Source organism: Schistocerca americana, chromosome 5, assembly GCF_021461395.2.
Source record: "Schistocerca americana isolate TAMUIC-IGC-003095 chromosome 5, iqSchAmer2.1, whole genome shotgun sequence".
NCBI lineage: Eukaryota > Metazoa > Arthropoda > Insecta > Orthoptera > Acrididae > Schistocerca > Schistocerca americana.
In genome coordinates this window covers 100,152,859-100,171,857 of record NC_060123.1, presented here as the reverse complement: position 1 = coordinate 100,171,857, position 18,999 = coordinate 100,152,859, and the positions used below count along the sequence as shown (strand labels likewise).

Genomic DNA, 18,999 nt, shown 5'->3' with positions numbered 1-18,999 from the left:
CAGAACAGCCGAAGAGATAAACGTGTGGAAAATATTGACAAGAAGGGTCGGTATGTCAAGACGTGCATTAACACGTAGGGAATAACTTCCACAGTACAAAAGAAGCTGTAAAGACTATAGAGCAGTGGTTCCCAACATTTGTGAGATCATTACCTGTGAATGCAGTAAAATATTTGCCAGTACGCCTCTCCCCGCCCATCCGTGACCCCCCCCCCCTCCCCCCATCATCACTTTTTAACTATGAATTACGTAACGTCAAACAAATTAATTAAAGAATAACGTCAGCTTTGCTATTAAAGAATAACGTCAGCTTTGGTAATAAATACAGCCACTTATTATGAAAGCCCACCAGCAGCTAATAGAGTATAGTAAAACAGAGAAAGAGAATAAATTTCAGAGGGAAGATTTAATTTGTTATTATTAAGCAAGAGAAAGAAATCCTAAGAAGAGGTTACATAGTTTGTTGTAAAAGGGAAGGTTATCAGGAAGACAAGAGGTATAGAGGAGACGGGAAGGTTTAATCGCAGATTCATATGCAGGTGTAGATGTTTCCAACATTGTCATTTCCTACTGGGTGGGACCCCGCGTAATGCGAACGCGGAGTGTTCGGTGGGAAATTCCTGCGCCAGCGGCGCGTCCGTGTGATGGTGGTGAGGCGTTGGCGCGCACCCCTCCCAGAGGAGGGGCAGAGCCAGAGGTACCGTACGCCGGCCGGCCGCCAGGTGCGGCGGCCTGGTTCCGCACAGTGCTGCGACGGCCGACGACCCGCGTGGCCACCGCGATCCACTTGCTGCCACCTTGAACCCAGCGAAGGACGCGCGCCGGCCGCCCATTCTCAAGGACATGGCGCTCCTCAGGGGACCCTGCTGCTGCCTGCTCGCGGTAAGTCTCCGCCCGGCTCACATCTGCAGGCGTGCATTTCGCGGGCGCATTCTGCACCTCCATTCTACTCCAAAAGCTTCCATTCCGTTTCTGGGTCAGGAAGGCAAGTGAATGTTATCCTCCACCCCTCTCCTATCCCATTCGCGGACGATATGAGAAAGAAATGTAACTGCACGCACGCTTCGTGATGTTTCCTGATCTCTCCTATTTTAATACTGACTTTTTAAATTTATTCATTTACTTACTTAATCTTGCAGTATTAGGGCCATCGGGTATTCTGTTACAACTAACCAGGGATTCTAAATAATTTACATTCTAAAAGAATACGTTGTCCATTGTAGGCTGTGTTGTACTTTATTATGAGGCGTATTCGGAAAATAAGGTCCGATTTGGCGCGAAATGGAAACCACTGTGAAAATCCGATGGAACTTTGCAAAGATGTGATGGGCAGTGTCTTTTGTGTGCCTGTCGATCGCTTCACGTCGCTCTTTTCAGTTCAGAGCCCAAAGTGATCGTGCAGAAATGCCTACAACAACAGTGTCTCCAGCCAAGTATGTGAATCTGGGCCGGCTGCGGTAGCCGAGCGGTTCTAGGCGCTTCAGTCTGGAACCGCGTGACTGCTACAGTCGCAGGTTCGAATCCTGCCTCGGGCATGGATGTGTGTGATGTCCTTTGGCTAGTTAGGTTTAAGTAGTTCTAAGTTCTAGGGGACTCATGACCTCAGATGTTAAGTCCCATGGTGCTCAGAGCCATTTTTGTGGATCTGGTGAGAGATTTCGCCTGAAGCTATGCAGCCCACATAACATAAGTGTTACACGCTTCTTTCTTCGAGACAATTTTCAACCGCGTTCTGCAGGGGCAATGAAGACACTCCTGCAGCGTTTTCGATGGGAAGTGTTTGATCACCCATAATGCAGCCCTTAATTGACTCCCTCCACGGTTTATCTCTGCTCACCTGAACCACTGGCTACGAAGACAACATTCTGGCAAAACCGACGAAAGGCAGACCAGCGTAGAGAACTGCCGGAAAGCATAGGCGGCTGCTTTCTGTCTACCGAAAAGTTTGTACAACGCCACGACAAATCTTTAAGTCGGAGTGGTTACTATTTAGAGAGACAGCTGGGAGATGGGGCTAACTTTTGCACATAAGAACTTTTTGATTTTGACTGTGGTTTTCATTTCGCGACCGATCGGACCTTACTTTCCGAACAGCCCTTGTAAAACAGTACTGATAGCTAATTTTGGCCGTGAGTCATTATCAAGCACATTTGCTATGTCGTGTATTGCATATCGTGATATAGCAAATGTGGTTGATAATGCCTCACGGCCGAAATCAGCTAACAGCACGATTTTAATAAAACACAATACAGCCTACAACGGACAATGTATTGTTTTACTAAGCACTTAGATGCTTAGATACCCACGGAAGCAAAATTTACAATACTTTCAGCACATTAAGAATGTTGTAAGTTACATTTAATGTCCACCATTCTTAAATTACTATGACTAAATAGCGCAGAAGAAACACAGGCAGGTGGGTTTAAACTACTAGCACTAGCTACAAGTAATGGATCCGGAAGAGGGGGTTGGGATGGGGAGAGAAAGTGTAACGTAATAAAACACAAATAATACAGATAGATAAAAAGAAAGGAGTGTAACTGACTGAGAAGTGAAAATACAGAGAAGCGCAACTGTGAGAAGACAGAAGTATTTGCTTTACTATTTGACGGAGGGAGATGGACAAAATATGTTGATTTTTTGCGTAAACGCTGACGTCACTGCACTGAACTGTGCGCAGAGTACAGGGTAGCTTGTTCCAGACGGGGGTAACAACAATAGGTAACGAGTCAGCGAATGTTTTTTTTATGGTTGCGTACAGCTATGGCACTATATAAATGACACCTTGCGTTTCGATTATGATGGGATGGCTTGTACCAAGTCTGTGATGCTAGGTACCGGAACCAATGCGTATTGAAGAGATATGCGGATATACTCTCTAAAGAATGAAAATAGTCGTATAAATAATGTTCATCTACAAGTGCGCATTGTATGGTATTTTATTGCTAGACCCAGTCTCTATATCAAGCAGTAACCTTGTACGTTACAGTTCTTACTGGGAGCCACCTTTCTCAAGCCGACAACACAACGTTCTTATCATTATAGACGGTTTTTGTGCCATTCGCAGGTATTGTGGTAAGTTTCAGTTCTATATCTGATAAACGACTTCTATAAATCGACACCTTTAAATGGCGTCAAAATGAATTGTTGCTTTAATGAGGTTGTGATTCGGAGTTTTTAAACTTTTTTTTAAACTAGTGATTTAGTACAACATCTGCATGTCACCATATTAAAACTGCCAGTTTCTGTCAAATAACAGACCATCCTGAAACTTAAACAATGTTAATTACAAGGCACGCGTCCATTCATGATTACTTTTATTTAGATCAGTGCTTCGCCCTGTTAACATATGGCCTAAAGTAAAATTTGAGAAACTTTCGTGCAATCTATAATTTTTGTGGAGTTGATGGGAACATTGATCTAGATACATGTGATCGAGACAGGATGCATACCCTGTAATTGACGTCCAACTATAGGTCACAGAATGATCTGCTTTTGACCGAAAGTGGTACTTCTAGTAAAGTACAGCTATTGTGCCAAATCACAATGTTTCGAAGTAATTACTCTTCGAGCACTGTTCGGGACTAGCCCACAACGAATCTTAAGCTGGCACATCCAAGCTACTGTCAGTTGTTTTAGTCTTGGGGAAAACTTGAAAAATATAATCATGTAAATATGTGGTAACCTGTTGAAGCTTCAGCAGGTGACCAATTCGACTCAAGCCACGCTTTTTGGTTCTGAGCTGTGTACGTTATTCAGTTCTACAATGGTTCAAAAGTATTGACCTGAGAAACATCAAATGAATCATTAGTTTAGTTTTATAATTCTCTATCCAGAAGTGCAACTCACGCTCAAGGCCAGGATGAATTTATCGATCCAGTCTCCAATTTGACTGAATAGTCCGTAGGTGCGCAGCTTACTGGCGATACTACACCGCGAATAAAACTTTCCACAGTTCAACAAACATGGGATTAAATGGGAAGCCGTCTCGTTGCTCTCGTAAATAAAATCAACGAACTGGTTTTCGCGCAATTGCTACTTCCCATCGAACAGGAATCAGTAACTAGGAAGTGTGACGGTTCTGCTACCTGTTCTGTTTACGGAGCTCATCGAATCTAGTCAGTCTGCTTTTATTCAAAGATATTCTTTATTTATTTTCAACACTGGACACATAATTCCGTGTGTTCTTGCCTTCGTAGTCCTGTAACTCTTCGGATCCTTAGCTAACAAAAAAATTCTAAAACCACAACTGCAGCCATCAGACGCTATTTTATAGTATTACCTGCCAACAATCGTATCTGTAGCCACAAAAGAAGACAAAGAAAACTTCTCGTTTCATGCATCTATGTTAAACAAATTATCACAGTAACTTAAATCATATCGCTGTCATTCACATGTGCTTCTAATAAGTTCACTATCCAGTTAAATTTTACAATTCCCGGCGGGGTCAGGGATTTTCTCTGCCTCGTGATAGCTGGGTGTTGTGTGATGTCCTTAGGTTAGTTAGGTTTAAGTAGTTCTAAGTTCTAGGGGACTAATGACCTCAGAAGTTAAGTCCCATAGTGCTCAGAGCCATTTGAAACATTTTGAACCATTTAAATTTTACAACAGTCGTTTATGGCCTGAAAATAAAATTCGAGCTACTTGATATACATGTCTGGTTAAAAGGAAGTCATAATAATGAACCGTCAACAGTTGCTTGTAAAGAAAAACTCGCTACCACGTTAGATCGAAATTTTATACTGTCTGATGATGGTCGCTTCTATCTAAATTGGCAGTGAATCAAGGTTTATGTCATCAGCAGTTCATGGTTGCTCTTAAATATGACTTTCTTTAAATATTTATGAGCTGTGGATCGTCACCTGCACAACATACATTATGTCAGGTGTTTCAGTTCTGGCTCCTTAGACATCATATGCAAATGAATTCAACAAATGAGTTAACAAAATATAAATTCAGCTACAAATTAAATAACTATTTCGGAGATAGAAGCAGTATTCAGTCGGGTGATCGGGATCTACTACAGAACATCGTCAAAGTCTTCGACCAGGAGTAAATTTATTTCTTATAATGACCGACACTAAATCCGTATTCAGCTGGTGTCAGGCAAATCGAGGCTGTTAACTAAAATATTTTGATTGACTTAACTCAGCAGCAACATTTCTGCTGCTTCTGAAAACAAGACCGCACATTATCTTCCTTCATCAGTTGAGCGTGCCGTATCATTTTGGCTTCTACAGTGGTATACAACGGTACTGTGACATGAGGATTTCAATGTGTACCAGAACTGCAGATGTATACCTGCAAACAAATAATTATATAACTTAATTTCTTTTGTAGAGTAGGAAATCAAAACTTTATGATCACCCGTCTCAGAAAATGCGGACAGGTGAATAAAACTAAACGGTAAACATTACAGCACGAGGAAATTTCAGTGAAATCCGAAGCACAACATTTTGAAACGGGCGTAATGTAATATCCAGGTATGTATTTTGCAGCAACTGCAGAAGTTAAATACATTTTATCCTGGAAGGTAATTTTTAAGCGTGCGTCAGTTATAGGGCGTGGGTCCATAGGTCGCTTTTCCTTTTGAAGAGGCAGTTTCAGTTTCCCGCGAGTCCTCATTCTGGCGGCGTCCCGACCCGTCACGGGAGCGGCTGGACTAGTTCTGCTTCTTCCGCGAACGGCTGCCACTGACTGCATCGAGTACGTCACGATCCGACGGCGTCAGCTGTCTGTTTCGCAATGAGGGCGCCGGCCGGCAGCCAGCAGCCGAGTAAAGCGCGGTCGAACCTCTCTGAGTTCCTTTCAAAACAGCAATAAATTCCTTGTAATACTTGAGCTTGCCCCGGCGTATCGAATGTTGAAACAGACGAATACAACCGCGTGTAACTTCCTCTACAATTACCGAATAAAAAGAAGATTTCTGTTATTATAGAACAATCTCCTTTCTTGAAGTAGCACGCCGGTCCAGTGGCTTGGTACAGTGTTCCAAAAAAGGTCCTCAAACATAATCATATTATTTTTTAATTCTGTTACGAAAACAACCCGCACCAGCAGTCCCTAATTGCTACTATGTAAGACAGAAAAGTTATAAACCTGCAGTATAAATCATTACATACAAGGCGACACACACAGTTAATAAAAGCTCTACCAATGAAAATGAAATCTGTGCCGAAAACAATTACACCCCCACAAGTTACACATATGGCAACGGCCTTGCCGCAGTGGATACACCGGTTCCCGTGAGATCACCGAAGCTAAGCGCAGTTGGCACTGTTGGAATATTCACTAGTGTAGTGCTGGGCAGTTGGATGTGAACAGTGCGTAGCGCTGCGCAGTTGGAGGTGAGCCGCCAGCAGTGGTGGGTGTGGGGAGAGAGATGGCAGAGTTTTGAGAGCGGACGATCTGGACGTGTGTCCGTAACTCTCCCAAAGCACGGCCACTAGCATTACAAGCCACTAGCATTAGCGAGTCAGTCACAGCTATTTCGAGATTAATAAAATGCTGTCTCACCAGATTCAATGGGAGTCCAGTGTATTGATGAGATTCACATAATGCCTCCGGTGAAGATAAATGCGCTTCACCAGTCGCTGCAAGGCATGCCGGGCGCCCACACGTACGCCTTCGTAGCTAGAGGCCAACCAAGAGTTTGCGATTCGCTCGGTGGTAAATTCACGTTTATTTTTTCGGATTGTTCCAACCATTGTCAGCTTGTCATTTTCCAACAAGTCAGCCGCAAGTGGAATAGATGTGAACCAATTATCATATGTTACATTCCTACCAGATTTGGATATGCATTTCACCATTCTTTTGACAATAGCGTGAGTTGTGTATCACAGAGATAAAGCCCATCCACTTGCTTTCCACAATATATTTCTAAATGGCTGGTATAGAACATCCTTGCATCTGTAAGTGCAAACATTTTTATACCATATATTGCCGGTTTTGATGGAATGTATTGTATAAATCCATATCTGCCCCTGAATGCATGCAGCATATCATCTACTGTAACTAGTTCTGGTAAACTATTATGTTTCTTGCAGTTTTCATTGAACTGATCTATCAAGAATCGGACAGCAGCTAATTTGTCTGTTTCCTTCCGATGAGCTCTGTTTCTGACGTCATCAAATCTCAGACATGTCAGCAAGAAACGAAAACGGTTTATGCCCATTGAAAGTCTGAAGTACTGCACTCCAGTACGATCTGCAGCCCAGAGACCTAGTAAATTTGTGTGTGATGGTCCGTAGCACACCCGCCAAGAAAAGGAGTCCTAAACGAGCTTTGATTTCTGTAATGTTAGTGTCTGCAGCATCTCTTTCTCTGGAATATTTAGAACGGATAGTAGCAACGTAAATATTAGTGCAGCGAACAATTTCTTCTATAATGTCATCTGTGAGGAAAAGTAGTAAGCAATCAATTGGACGCTTGGCATTTTTTGCTTCGCCTATGACTCCTGGTAAATGCTTGACAATATTATGTTGAGGTCTTCTTACTCTTCTGTTTTGGATTAGAGGTCGATGGCTCCATTGCATAACGTCTTTCCCAAAACACCAGTCAAATTTTTCGATAGAATCACTTTCGTCCAGCGACTGTTCACTGTCTGAATGGTGATCACTTTCGGTTATTGACTCCAGATCACTACATTCTTCATTACCAAGCTCTTCGTCCAACCACTGCAAAACCTGATCGTCATCCACCGTTCTACTGAAAAAAAAGTGTATAACTTATTTCATAATCGGTGTTGGTTAGTGAAAAAGCTCATAATTGTATGACAGTTTGGATAATGAATAAAGAAAAAAAGTTTCTAAACGAAACTGTCTATGTTTTTTAATATTATAAAAGAAGAAACCTCCTTACCTGCAATATATCGTAAAAGAACTGATGATAGAACCGCGCCACACGAATGCACACTCGCGGACTGACACTCCGCACCTCAGGAGACTGCTGCTTCTGGCAATAATGACTAACTTCAATTGTTTCCAATAATTCGCTACGGAAGGAGGAGAAGGTAGAAAAAGCCGCTAATGGAAATCCTGAATTTATAAGTGATTGTTGATGGAAAGATAAAACTACGGACTCACAGTCCGCGGTGCGTGTAACGGAGGGTTAAAAACAACAGTGATATTCATGATTATAATACCATAAAAATAGAAAGACTTACACTATCCTCTGCTCAACCTATCTTTGGCACAGAGAGGGGTAAAATATGCTGCTATAAAAATTTTCGACAAATTACCAGATGAAATAAAGTGTCTGGCAGACAACAGTAATAGCTTCAAAAATAAATTGAAATCATATCTCCTTGACAACTCCTTCTATACCACAGATGAATTCTTGAATAGGAATAAATAAATCTATAAATATAGTATATGCAGTTTGTGCCACTTAAGGGAATGGGGTAAATAATGGAAATATTAATCTTTAACTCTGTACTGTAATATACACTCCTGGAAATTGAAATAAGAACACCGTGAATTCATTGTCCCAGGAAGGGGAAACTTTATTGACACATTCCTGGGGTCAGATACATCACATGATCACACTGACAGAACCACAGGCACATAGACACAGGCAACAGAGCATGCACAATGTCGGCACTAGTACAGTGTATATCCACCTTTCGCAGCAATGCAGGCTGCTATTCTCCCATGGAGACGATCGTAGAGATGCTGGATGTAGTCCTGTGGAACGGCTTGCCATGCCATTTCCACCTGGCGCCTCAGTTGGACCAGCGTTCGTGCTGGACGTGCAGACCGCGTGAGACGACGCTTCATCCAGTCCCAAACATGCTCAGTGGGGGACAGATCCGGAGATCTTGCTGGCCAGGGTAGTTGACTTACACCTTCTAGAGCACGTTGGGTGGCACGGGATACATGCGGACGTGCATTATCCTGTTGGAACAGCAAGTTCCCTTGCCGGTCTAGGAATGGTAGAACGATGGGTTCGATGACGGTTTGGATGTACATATATACACTCCTGGAAATGGAAAAAAGAACACATTGACACCGGTGTGTCAGACCCACCATACTTGCTCCGGACACTGCGAGAGGGCTGTACAAGCAATGATCACACGCACGGCACAGCGGACACACCAGGAACCGCGGTGTTGGCCGTCGAATGGCGCTAGCTGCGCAGCATTTGTGCACCGCCGCCGTCAGTGTCAGCCAGTTTGCCGTGGCATACGGAGCTCCATCGCAGTCTTTAACACTGGTAGCACGCCACGACAGCGTGGACGTGAACCGTATGTGCAGTTGACGGACTTTGAGCGAGGGCGTATAGTGGGCATGCGGGAGGCCGGGTGGACGTACCGCCGAATTGCTCAACACGTGGGGCGTGAGGTCTCCACAGCACATCGATGTTGTCGCCAGTGGTCGGCGGAAGGTGCATGTGCCCGTCGACCTGGGACCGGACCGCAGCGACGCACGGATGCACGCCAAGACCGTAGGATCCTACGCAGTGCCGTACGGGACCGCACCGCCACTTCCCAGCAAATTAGGGACACTGTTGCTCCTGGGGTATCAGCGAGGACCATTCGCAACCGTCTCCATGAAGCTGGGCTACGGTCCCGCACACCGTTAGGCCGTCTTCCGCTCACGCCCCAACATCGTGCAGCCCGCCTCCAGTGGTGTCGCGACAGGCGTGAATGGAGGGACGAATGGAGACGTGTCGTCTTCAGCGATGAGAGTCGCTTATGCCTTGGTGCCAATGATGGTCGTATGCGTGTTTGGCGCCATGCAGGTGAGCGCCACAATCAGGACTGCATACGACCGAGGCACACAGGGCCAACACCCGGCATCATGATGGGGGGAGCGATCTCCTACACTGGCCGTACACCACTGGTGATCGTCGAGGGGACACTGAATAGTGCACGGTACATCCAAACCGTCATCGAACCCATCGTTCTACCATTCCTAGACCGGCAAGGGAACTTGCTGTTCCAACAGGACAATGCACGTCCGCATGTATCCCGTGCCACCCAACGTGCTCTAGGAGGTGTAAGTCAACTACCCTGGCCAGCAAGATCTCCGGATCTGTCCCCCACTGAGCATGTTTGGGACTGGATGAAGAGTCGTCTCACGCGGTCTGCACGTCCAGCACGAACGCTGGTCCAACTGAGGCGCCAGGTGGAAATGGCATGGCAAGCCGTTCCACAGGACTACATCCAGCATCTCTACGATCGTCTCCATGGGAGAATAGCAGCCTGCATTGCTGCGAAAGGTGGATATACACTGTACTAGTGCCGACATTGTGCATGCTCTGTTGCCTGTGTCTACGGGCCTGTGGTTCTGTCAGTGTGATCATGTGATGTATCTGACCCCAGGAATGTGTCAATAAAGTTTCCCCTTCCTGGGACAATGAATTCACGGTGTTCTTATTTCAATTTCCAGGAGTATATATATATATATATATATATATATATATATATATATATATATATATTAAAAATTTTTGTTTCTTCTACATCTACATCTACATTTATACTCCGCAAGCCACCCAACGGTGTGTGGCGGAGGGCACTTTACGTGCCACTGTCATTACCTCCCTTTGCTGTTCCAGTCGCGTATGGTTCGCGGGAAGAACGACTGCCGGAAAGCCTCCGTGCGCGCTAGAATCTCTCTAATTTTACATTCGTGATCTCCTCGGCAGGTATAAGTAGGGGGAAGCAACATATTCGATACCTCATCCAGAAACGCACCCTCTCGAAACCTGGACAGCAAGCTACACCGCGATGCAGAGCACCTCTCTTGCAGAGTCTGCCACTTGAGTTTACTAAACATCTCCGTAACGCTATCACGCTTACCAAATAACCCCGTGACGAAACGCGCCGCTCTTCTTTGGATCTTCTCTATCTCCTCTGTCAACCCGATCTGGTACGGATCCCTCACTGGTGAGCAATACTCAAGTATAGGTCGAACGAGTGTTTTGTAAGCCACCTCCTTTGTTGATGCACTACATTTTCTAAGGACTCTCCTAATGAATCTCAACCTGGTACCCGCCTTAGCAACAACTAATTTTATATGATCATTCCACTTCAAATCGTTCCGCACGCATCCTCCCAGATATTTTACAGATGTAACTGCTACCAGTGTTTGTTCCACTATCATATAATCATACAATAAAGGATCCTTCTTTCTATGTATTCGCAATGCATTGCATTTGTCTATGTTAACGGTCAGTTGCCACTCCCTGCACCAAGTGCCTATCCGCTGCAGATCTTCCTGCATTTCGCTACAATTTTGTAATGCTGCAACTTCTCTGTGCATTTCTTGTGCACTTGACATGTTGCACATCATAACGGCTACTGTACTGTGCGACTGATCAATGGAACACGCAACCAACTTACTAACTAACCAAATCTTCCTATCATCTATCATAATATTTGCAGATAATGAGAAGAGCAGCTGAATACGCGTTGTATGCAAAGACGAAGAAGTGCGCAGGCACACTTACACTTGTTTACTTTAGCGTAAACCGTAAACAAGAAGGAGGAGGTGGAGCCGGAGTTACGGTATAGCGTGTTCGGCATAGCCCCGAACGGCCGACGGCCGCGGTAATTACGGTGACTAACGACGGGAGGCCGGTTCGCCGAACTGGGACGAGCGCCCCTCCATCGGGACGGCATTCCTCCGCCCACGCCTCGCGGGCTGCGCCGGCGCCACAATACGACCGGCCGCGGGGTCAGCCACCAGCCCGCCCGGGCCCTCACCACACACACGCGCGAGCGCGCGCTCAGCCGCAGGTGCGCGCCAAACTTCCGCATTGTTGTGCGCCGTACGTCAGCCGCAGCGCCGCCTCCGCCGCTACCAGCCTCCCTGTCCCGCGCGGGAGCGGGGGGCGGGCCGGCCTCCGCAACAGAGGGCAGGCCGCGTTGTGCTGCGCAATCCTCCACTCCGAGGGCCCCCACTCAGAGACACCGGCGCGCTAGCGTGACGCAGCGGTTCTCGGCACGCTCCTCTGCTCTACATCTGTAGCGCCTGTCGCCAAGTCGCTCGTCTCGCTGGGCTTGCAGGCAAGGATGGGAAAAGCCGACCTGTTAAAACCGATATTTTAGTTCCAAATGAACAATATTTTTCGGTATTTGTTTCATGCCTGTTATAATAGTTGTTTTCTGTTTTTTTACTAATAGCTGGGAAAAATATCGAAATGTCAATTAGCCACAGAAGCAGTACTAAGATTTTTACTACATCTACATCCCTACTCTGCAGTTCCCGCTTAGGGGCCTGGCAGAGGGTTCATCGATTCACAATAATTCGCTATTATTCCACTTTCGAACAGCGAGCGGGGGGGAAAAAACGATAACTATATCTTTCCGTGCGAGCTCTGACTTCCCTTATTTTGCACTCATGCTCATAAATTAACTGCAGAATGTGGTGCCACGCGACGTGGCACTACACAAAACTGTCGCTAATAGCATAGGCACATAGGGAACACACACGACACAGATCTGTAAGTCCACGGTATTGGTGATAAGTTGAGAAAACCGTCCCGAAATACATGTGCTACAAAAGGTCACTGTTTCCTGCGCATGTACCCCGACATTAGTATGGGATATGACCATCGTGCACACGTACACAGACCGCACAACGGGTTGGCATACTCTGGATCAGGTGGTCGAGCAGCTGCTGGGGTATAGCCTCCCATTCTTGCACCAGTGCCTGTCGGAGCACTTGAAGTGTCGTAGGGGTTTGAGGATGTGCAGCGATACGTCGACCGAGAGCATCCCTGACGTGCTCGATGGGGTTTAGGTCTGGAGAACAAGCAGGCCAATCCATTCGCCTGATATCTTCTGTTTCGAGGTACTCCTCCAAGATGGCAGCTCGGTAGGGCCGTGCGTTATCATCCATCAGGAGGAAGGTGGGACCCACTGCACCCCTGAAAAGGCGGACATACTGGTGCAAAACGACGTCCCGATACGCACTACCTGTTACAGTTCCTTTGTCAAAGGCATGCAGGGGTGTACATGCACCAGTCATAATCCCACCCCACACCATCAAACCATGACCTCCATACAGGTTCCTTTCAAGGACACGTAAGGGTTGATATCTGGTTCCAGGTTCACGCCAGATGAAAACCCGGTGAGAATCACTGTTCAGACTGTACTTGGACTCGTCCGTGAACATAACTGGGACCACTGTTCCAATTACCATGTACTGTGTTCTTGACAACAGGATTTACGCGTTCCCCTGTGACCAAGGGTCAGTGGAATGCGCCTTGCAGGTCTCCAGGTGAGTAAACCGTCGTCTGTAGACTGTGTGTCTGGAGACAACTGTTCCAGTGGCTGCGGTAAGGCCCTGAGCAAGGCTCTTGCAGTACTCCGTGGCCGTCTGCGGGCACTGATGGTGAGATATCGGTCTTCTTGTGGTTTGTACACTGTGGACGTCCCGTACTGTAGCGCCTGGACACGTTTCCTGTCTGCTGGAATCGTTGCCATAATCTTGAGATCAAACTTTGTGGCACACTGAGGGCCCGTGCTGCGACCTGCTGTGTTTGACCAGCCTCCAGTCGCCCTAATACTCTACCCCCTCATAACGTCATCAATATGTGTTCTTTGAGCCATTTGCAACACACAGTCAACGTTAGTACATCTCAAAACGTCTGCACACCTACTGTACCGTACTCTGGCATGTACCAACACACTTCTGCGTATGTGGACTGCTACCAGCGCCACCGTGCCACGACCGCAGGTCAAATTCACCGCATGGTCATACCCCGAGGTGATTTAAACCCGCAAACCGCCCACCACAGCGTTGTTTCACCATGTATCAGCATTATCCTTAATTTATGAGCATGAGTGTATTATAATGATCGTTTCTCCCTACGTATGTCGTCTTCCACAAAATTATTTTCGCGTTCGTGGGAGAAAGTTGGTGATTGAAAATTCGTGAGAAGAACCACCCATAATGACAAACGCCTTTGTTTTAATGATGTGCGCCCCAAGTCCTGTATCATGTCCGGGACACTCTCTCTCCTCTCTCCTATATGGTAAGGATCCCACACCGCGCAACAATATTCCAAAAGAAGACGCACAAGCATAGTACAGGCAGTCTCTTTGGTAGATCTGTTTCATCTTCTAAGCGTTACGCCAATAAAACGCAGTCTTTGGTTCGCCTTCCCCACAACACTTTCAATACCGGTACGTTCTTTCCAATTTTAGTTGTCCGTAATTGTAATTCTTTGGTATTTAGTTGAGTTTATGGCCTTAAGATTTGACTGATTTATCGCGTAACCGAAGTTAAATGGATTCCTTTTAGCACTCATGTGGATGGCCTCACACTTTTCATTATTTAGGGTCAATTGCCAATTTTCGCACAGCACAAATACCTTTTCTAAACCGTTTTGCAATTTGTTTTGATCTTCTGATTACTTTACTATACGATAAACGACAACAACTTAAGATGGCTGCGCAAATTGTCTTCTAAATTATTTATATAGGTAAGGAACAACAGCGGGCCTATAACACTACCTCGGCGATCGCAAGAAATCAATTACATTTTACCCGAAGACCTGCCGTCAATTGCTACGAACTGTGACCTCACTGACAGGAAATCACGAATCCAGTCGCATAACTGCGGTGATATTCCGTAAATGCGCAATTTGATTACAAGCGTCTTGCGAGGTACGGAGTCAAAACACTTCTGGAAAGCTAGAAATAAGAAAGCAGTTTGAAAGACCTTGTCTGTAGCTGACAACACTTTTTCAATAATCTTTTTCAAAGAACGACTAATTTTTATTCGTAAAATCTGCATTGCTTTCAAATACTGCGTTATCGTACAAAACGAGGAAAAGCAATCAGTGCTATTTTATAACAATACCGACAGAAACGAGCAACAAACACATGGCGCGAGCAACAGTACAATAATGCTAAGGCAATAATGTACCTGTTACCATGTGGCGTGGCCTATTAGATGGAACCGGTGGACGTTCAGTGTGAAAGACTTGGACCATGTGTTCTATACGGTAATTTCTCACTGTCATCGTCGGACATCAATCGCTTTACAGAATAGCACCTGCGCCGGCCGCTGTGACCGAGCGGTTCTAGGCGCTTCAGTCAGGAACCGCGCTGCTGGTACAGTCGCAGGTTCGAATCCTGCCTCTGGCATGGATGTGTGTGATATAGATCTAAGTCTAGGGGACTGATGACCTCTGACATTAAGTCCCATAGTGTTTAGAGCCATTTGAACCATTTTTTTGAATGGCACCATCCACAGCCTGGAATTATTTTACGAAGTACGGTACCAGTGAAGTTCAGAGCTCCATTTGCTTTAAAAGGTCAAAAGCAGGAGGAGTCACACCAAACTTGCGACATAATACAAGGAGAACACTTAAAACCTAACAGTTCATTCAACATTCACAATAAAAATAGAAGGCAGCCCATCTACTATATGTCTCAACTGTGAAGACATCTTATTTTGCAATAGAGCTCCATTTGCTTTAAAAGGTCAAAAGCAGGAGGAGTCACACCAAACTTGCGACATAATACAAGGAGAACACTTAAAACCGTCTGTTCATATATCTTTGATGTTATAACGCATTTTTCTTTTGTCCTGTAATATGGAGATAAAAGCTGTTTTCTAGATGTATTATGTAACTGGAAATTATTTCTTTTTTGTAAGTAGATAAATATGTTTAGAGTTTATTGGTTGTGGAAAGCTTTAATTTTTGTTTGTTTATCGTTTACAGCAATAAGTTTGGTAGAAAATAGTTGTGTAAAGATATGTCTAATTTACTTTGGTGTTGTATAAACTGTGGGCGAGAGTATTGAGAAAGAGAGTGAGCAATATCGATAGTCGATCCAACAAAGTGGTGTGTGTTATTGGGTAGCTAGAGAGGCGGACAAATGTTTTACTGTGGGAGTTGTGACTTTTACGAACTAGTGAAGATTGAGTTTAATGGCAAGTACGTATTGAATGACTGTTTTATACCAGTACGCGATATGATAATAGTGAGTGTAGAAACTGGGCGAAGTAAATACTGAGACTGTGCCGTGAGACGAAGTAACTATGACAATGCAACCTAGAATGGGCGGTATTGTAGCTTTGTGTCTGTGAATTGAACTGCACCTGTGTTTTGACTGTGTTTTCGTACACTCAAGTACTGTGAACTTACATATTTACTCGCGTTTCGATGAACTGTCGGACGCCTACAATCAGTAACAGTCGTTATGAACTTATGCGAACTGTCTATTGTGTGTGAGTACATTCCCGCCCAGGACGGTTTATCGCGATCGCGGCAGTCATAATACGAATTGACTTTCTATAGAATTCGCCGTCGGCAAGTTTTATAAACTGTGTGTGGCATAAGTAAACTTGAATTGTGTGTGCCAGAAACATTAATACTGTTCACATACGGACATCCGTAACAATAATTACATCGACCAACCTGTGGCCTGTAAAACGCCACTGTAATCAGCTTTGCAGCTTAATGAATACCACCGCCCGCCCGATTACGAGGAAAAACCATCAGCTGCAATCACACGACCGTGGGAGCAGATCTCAGCGTTTCACCAGGACCAGCCAGCTGCCGTCGATATCGCGACCATCGTATCAACACACAAGATAAGATTTGAAAAGCCGGCCGAAGTGGCCGCGCGGTTCTGGCGCTGCAGTCTGGAACCGCTAGACTGCTACGGTCGCAGGTTCGAATCCTGCCTCGGGCATGGATGCGTGTGATGTCCTTAGGTTAGTTAGGTTTAACTAGTTCTAAGTTCTAGGGGACTAAAGACCTCAGCAGTTGAGTTCCATAGTGCTCAGAGCCATTTGAACCATTTTTTTTTAAGATTTGAAAGCAGCGCTCTCCTCTCAAACACTCAAAATTATTGCAAACAATTTTAATTTCCTTTTGGCTGACATACACGTAACATTTCTCTTCTTTAGAATGAAAGTGTTCCCCACGAAGTGGTGTGTTCTATGTAGACATTGTTGACTTCAATTAGCAGTAGCCATTTCCCTTTTAATTATTTTCATTTTTTTTCTTTACATTTTAAATCCGCTGCCGCTGCATGTGTATTTTTTTATAACTTTTGGAGGGTGTGTGTCTAAATCGTGTGCCGTATCATTTACCAGAAGTATTGTAATGCTTTGCTACTTGGACAACGGCGCCCGCCATTAATTTCTTAAACGTCGGCCAATGACAGTGAAGCTCGCTTGCTATTGGTGCCAACATTCTATAGTGGGTAATTCAAAGGCGGGTAGCTGTCAAACCACACGGGTTGTGATTACTTTGAATGAGAGTCGTGTAAAATTGTGGGTTCATCACTCAACTTTGGTATTCTTTTGTTTATTGACGTTAGAAACAAATTTTTTTTGTCAATGTCCTTAAATCTTATTTAATATGGTTATTCTATGCTAAACTGGGATAAATGCACGGTCAGATATTGTGTTGGGAAGTAAAATTTGGAGAAACGTCTATTTAGACACGGCTTGATTTGGACTGCATTAGTTAACACGGTATTTTTCGGGTATTTTGGCGATACTTAGTGACAGGGTAGAATCGCAGTCGTCACACTCCACATCAAGCCTCTATCTGCTTTTAGCCGTTGAAAACGGACAAATTAAGGAGAGAAATAGAGTTCTTTCTTACGCTTTAGCCCTGACTATTCGTAATATCCAAATAGTGGTGTGATTCTCAATTAGAACATGATCTTTGAGCAGACTTTTAAAAGATTAGAATCAATAGGAGAATACTAGTGGTTTTTTGTAGTGGTCAACCACTTACCATTTTTCGAGAAAAGCAGCGAATGGTGAATGGACTTTCTTTTATTTGCCTGTTTGATGTAATATTTTGATTCTACGTGTCTTGAAAATGAGAGAGTCAACATTTTTTTAATCTTTCTTCTATTCGTAAGTTTATTACAGGAAATAATAGGAATCAAAAACCTACAATCAGTTATTGTCAGCGGCTTTAACAGTCCGGTTAAACTGGCGTTGAGGAAAAAAAAAAAGTGGAGTTCCTTAACGCGGTAGCTGCTTGGCTGCAAGGACGTGGCAGTGCTGTGCGTTGATATTCATACGAGGGTTGTTTGAGAAGGCCTCCGAATGGAATAGAAAGAAACGATTGACCTCGGTGAAACTTTTTTGTGTTTCATTGTAGTCTCCCTGCACGTTAATGCACTTGGTCCAGCGATGTTCCACTGCCTTGATCCCCTGCAGAAAATTAGATTCCTCCAGGGCTGTAAAATACCCATCAACTTCGGCTGTCAGTTCTTCGTTTGAAGAGAGTCTCCATCCACCGAAGGGAATTCTGAATTTTGGGAGGAGATGGAGATCCGATGGAGCCAAATTAGGCAAATAAGACGGTTGTGGTAACAGTTCGTATCTTCATTTTTACCGAGGCAACGACACTTATATTTGGGCACGCAGTGACTTGATGAAAAATGATTTTCTTCCTTGCCAAACCTGACCTTTTTTCGCGCATCTTTTGCTGTAGTTGGTCCAGGAGGTTAGCGTTGTATCCTGTAATTTCCTAAAAGTGCATCGGTAAATTCTGTTCAAGGTATGTTTCGTTTAAAGTTTGGCAAAACCATCTGCCGATGACACAGTCAATTCGAAATGATCTCGTGTGAGTGTAAAGGGAAAAAGCACGGGACAACCAAAAGTGTCTGAAGAGGATGTTGACCGTGTCAGAGCATCTTATCTCCGTAGTCCTAAGATGTCTTTTAGGAAACCAAGTCCTCAACTTCAGCAGCCAAAGACGAAAGTTTCAAGAAAACATTTATACATGGGTCCATAGCCGTTACAGATAGTACATGCTTTAAAGCCACATACAATGTACTGTAGGCCTGCTTTATAACTTTGCAAGTGAAGTGTAGCAGCCGGAAGATGAGTTTTTTGATCGTGTAGTGCTCCGTGATGAGGTATTTCTTCATCTAAGTAGGAAGGTAAATACCCATAATGCTTGTATCTGGGGTCAGAACATCATCACGAATCTGAACAATATAAAAGAGATTTCCCAAAATGTAACGTTGTGTGCACTGTGTCCCGATAGCAAATGTACGGA

At 44.6% G+C, this 18,999-nt stretch overlaps 1 protein-coding gene across 1 annotated transcript in view; it reads left to right on the top strand.

Annotated features, from left to right (window-relative positions):
• The first annotated feature begins 771 nt into the window (after positions 1 to 771).
• Positions 772 to 18,999, top strand: part of LOC124615945 — a 373,296-nt gene continuing 355,068 nt past the window's right edge. The window contains exon 1 of the mRNA XM_047144145.1: positions 772 to 882. Coding sequence (XP_047000101.1) covers positions 844 to 882 — 39 coding nt within the window. The 5' untranslated portion in view covers positions 772 to 843. The remainder of the gene's footprint in view (positions 883 to 18,999) is intronic.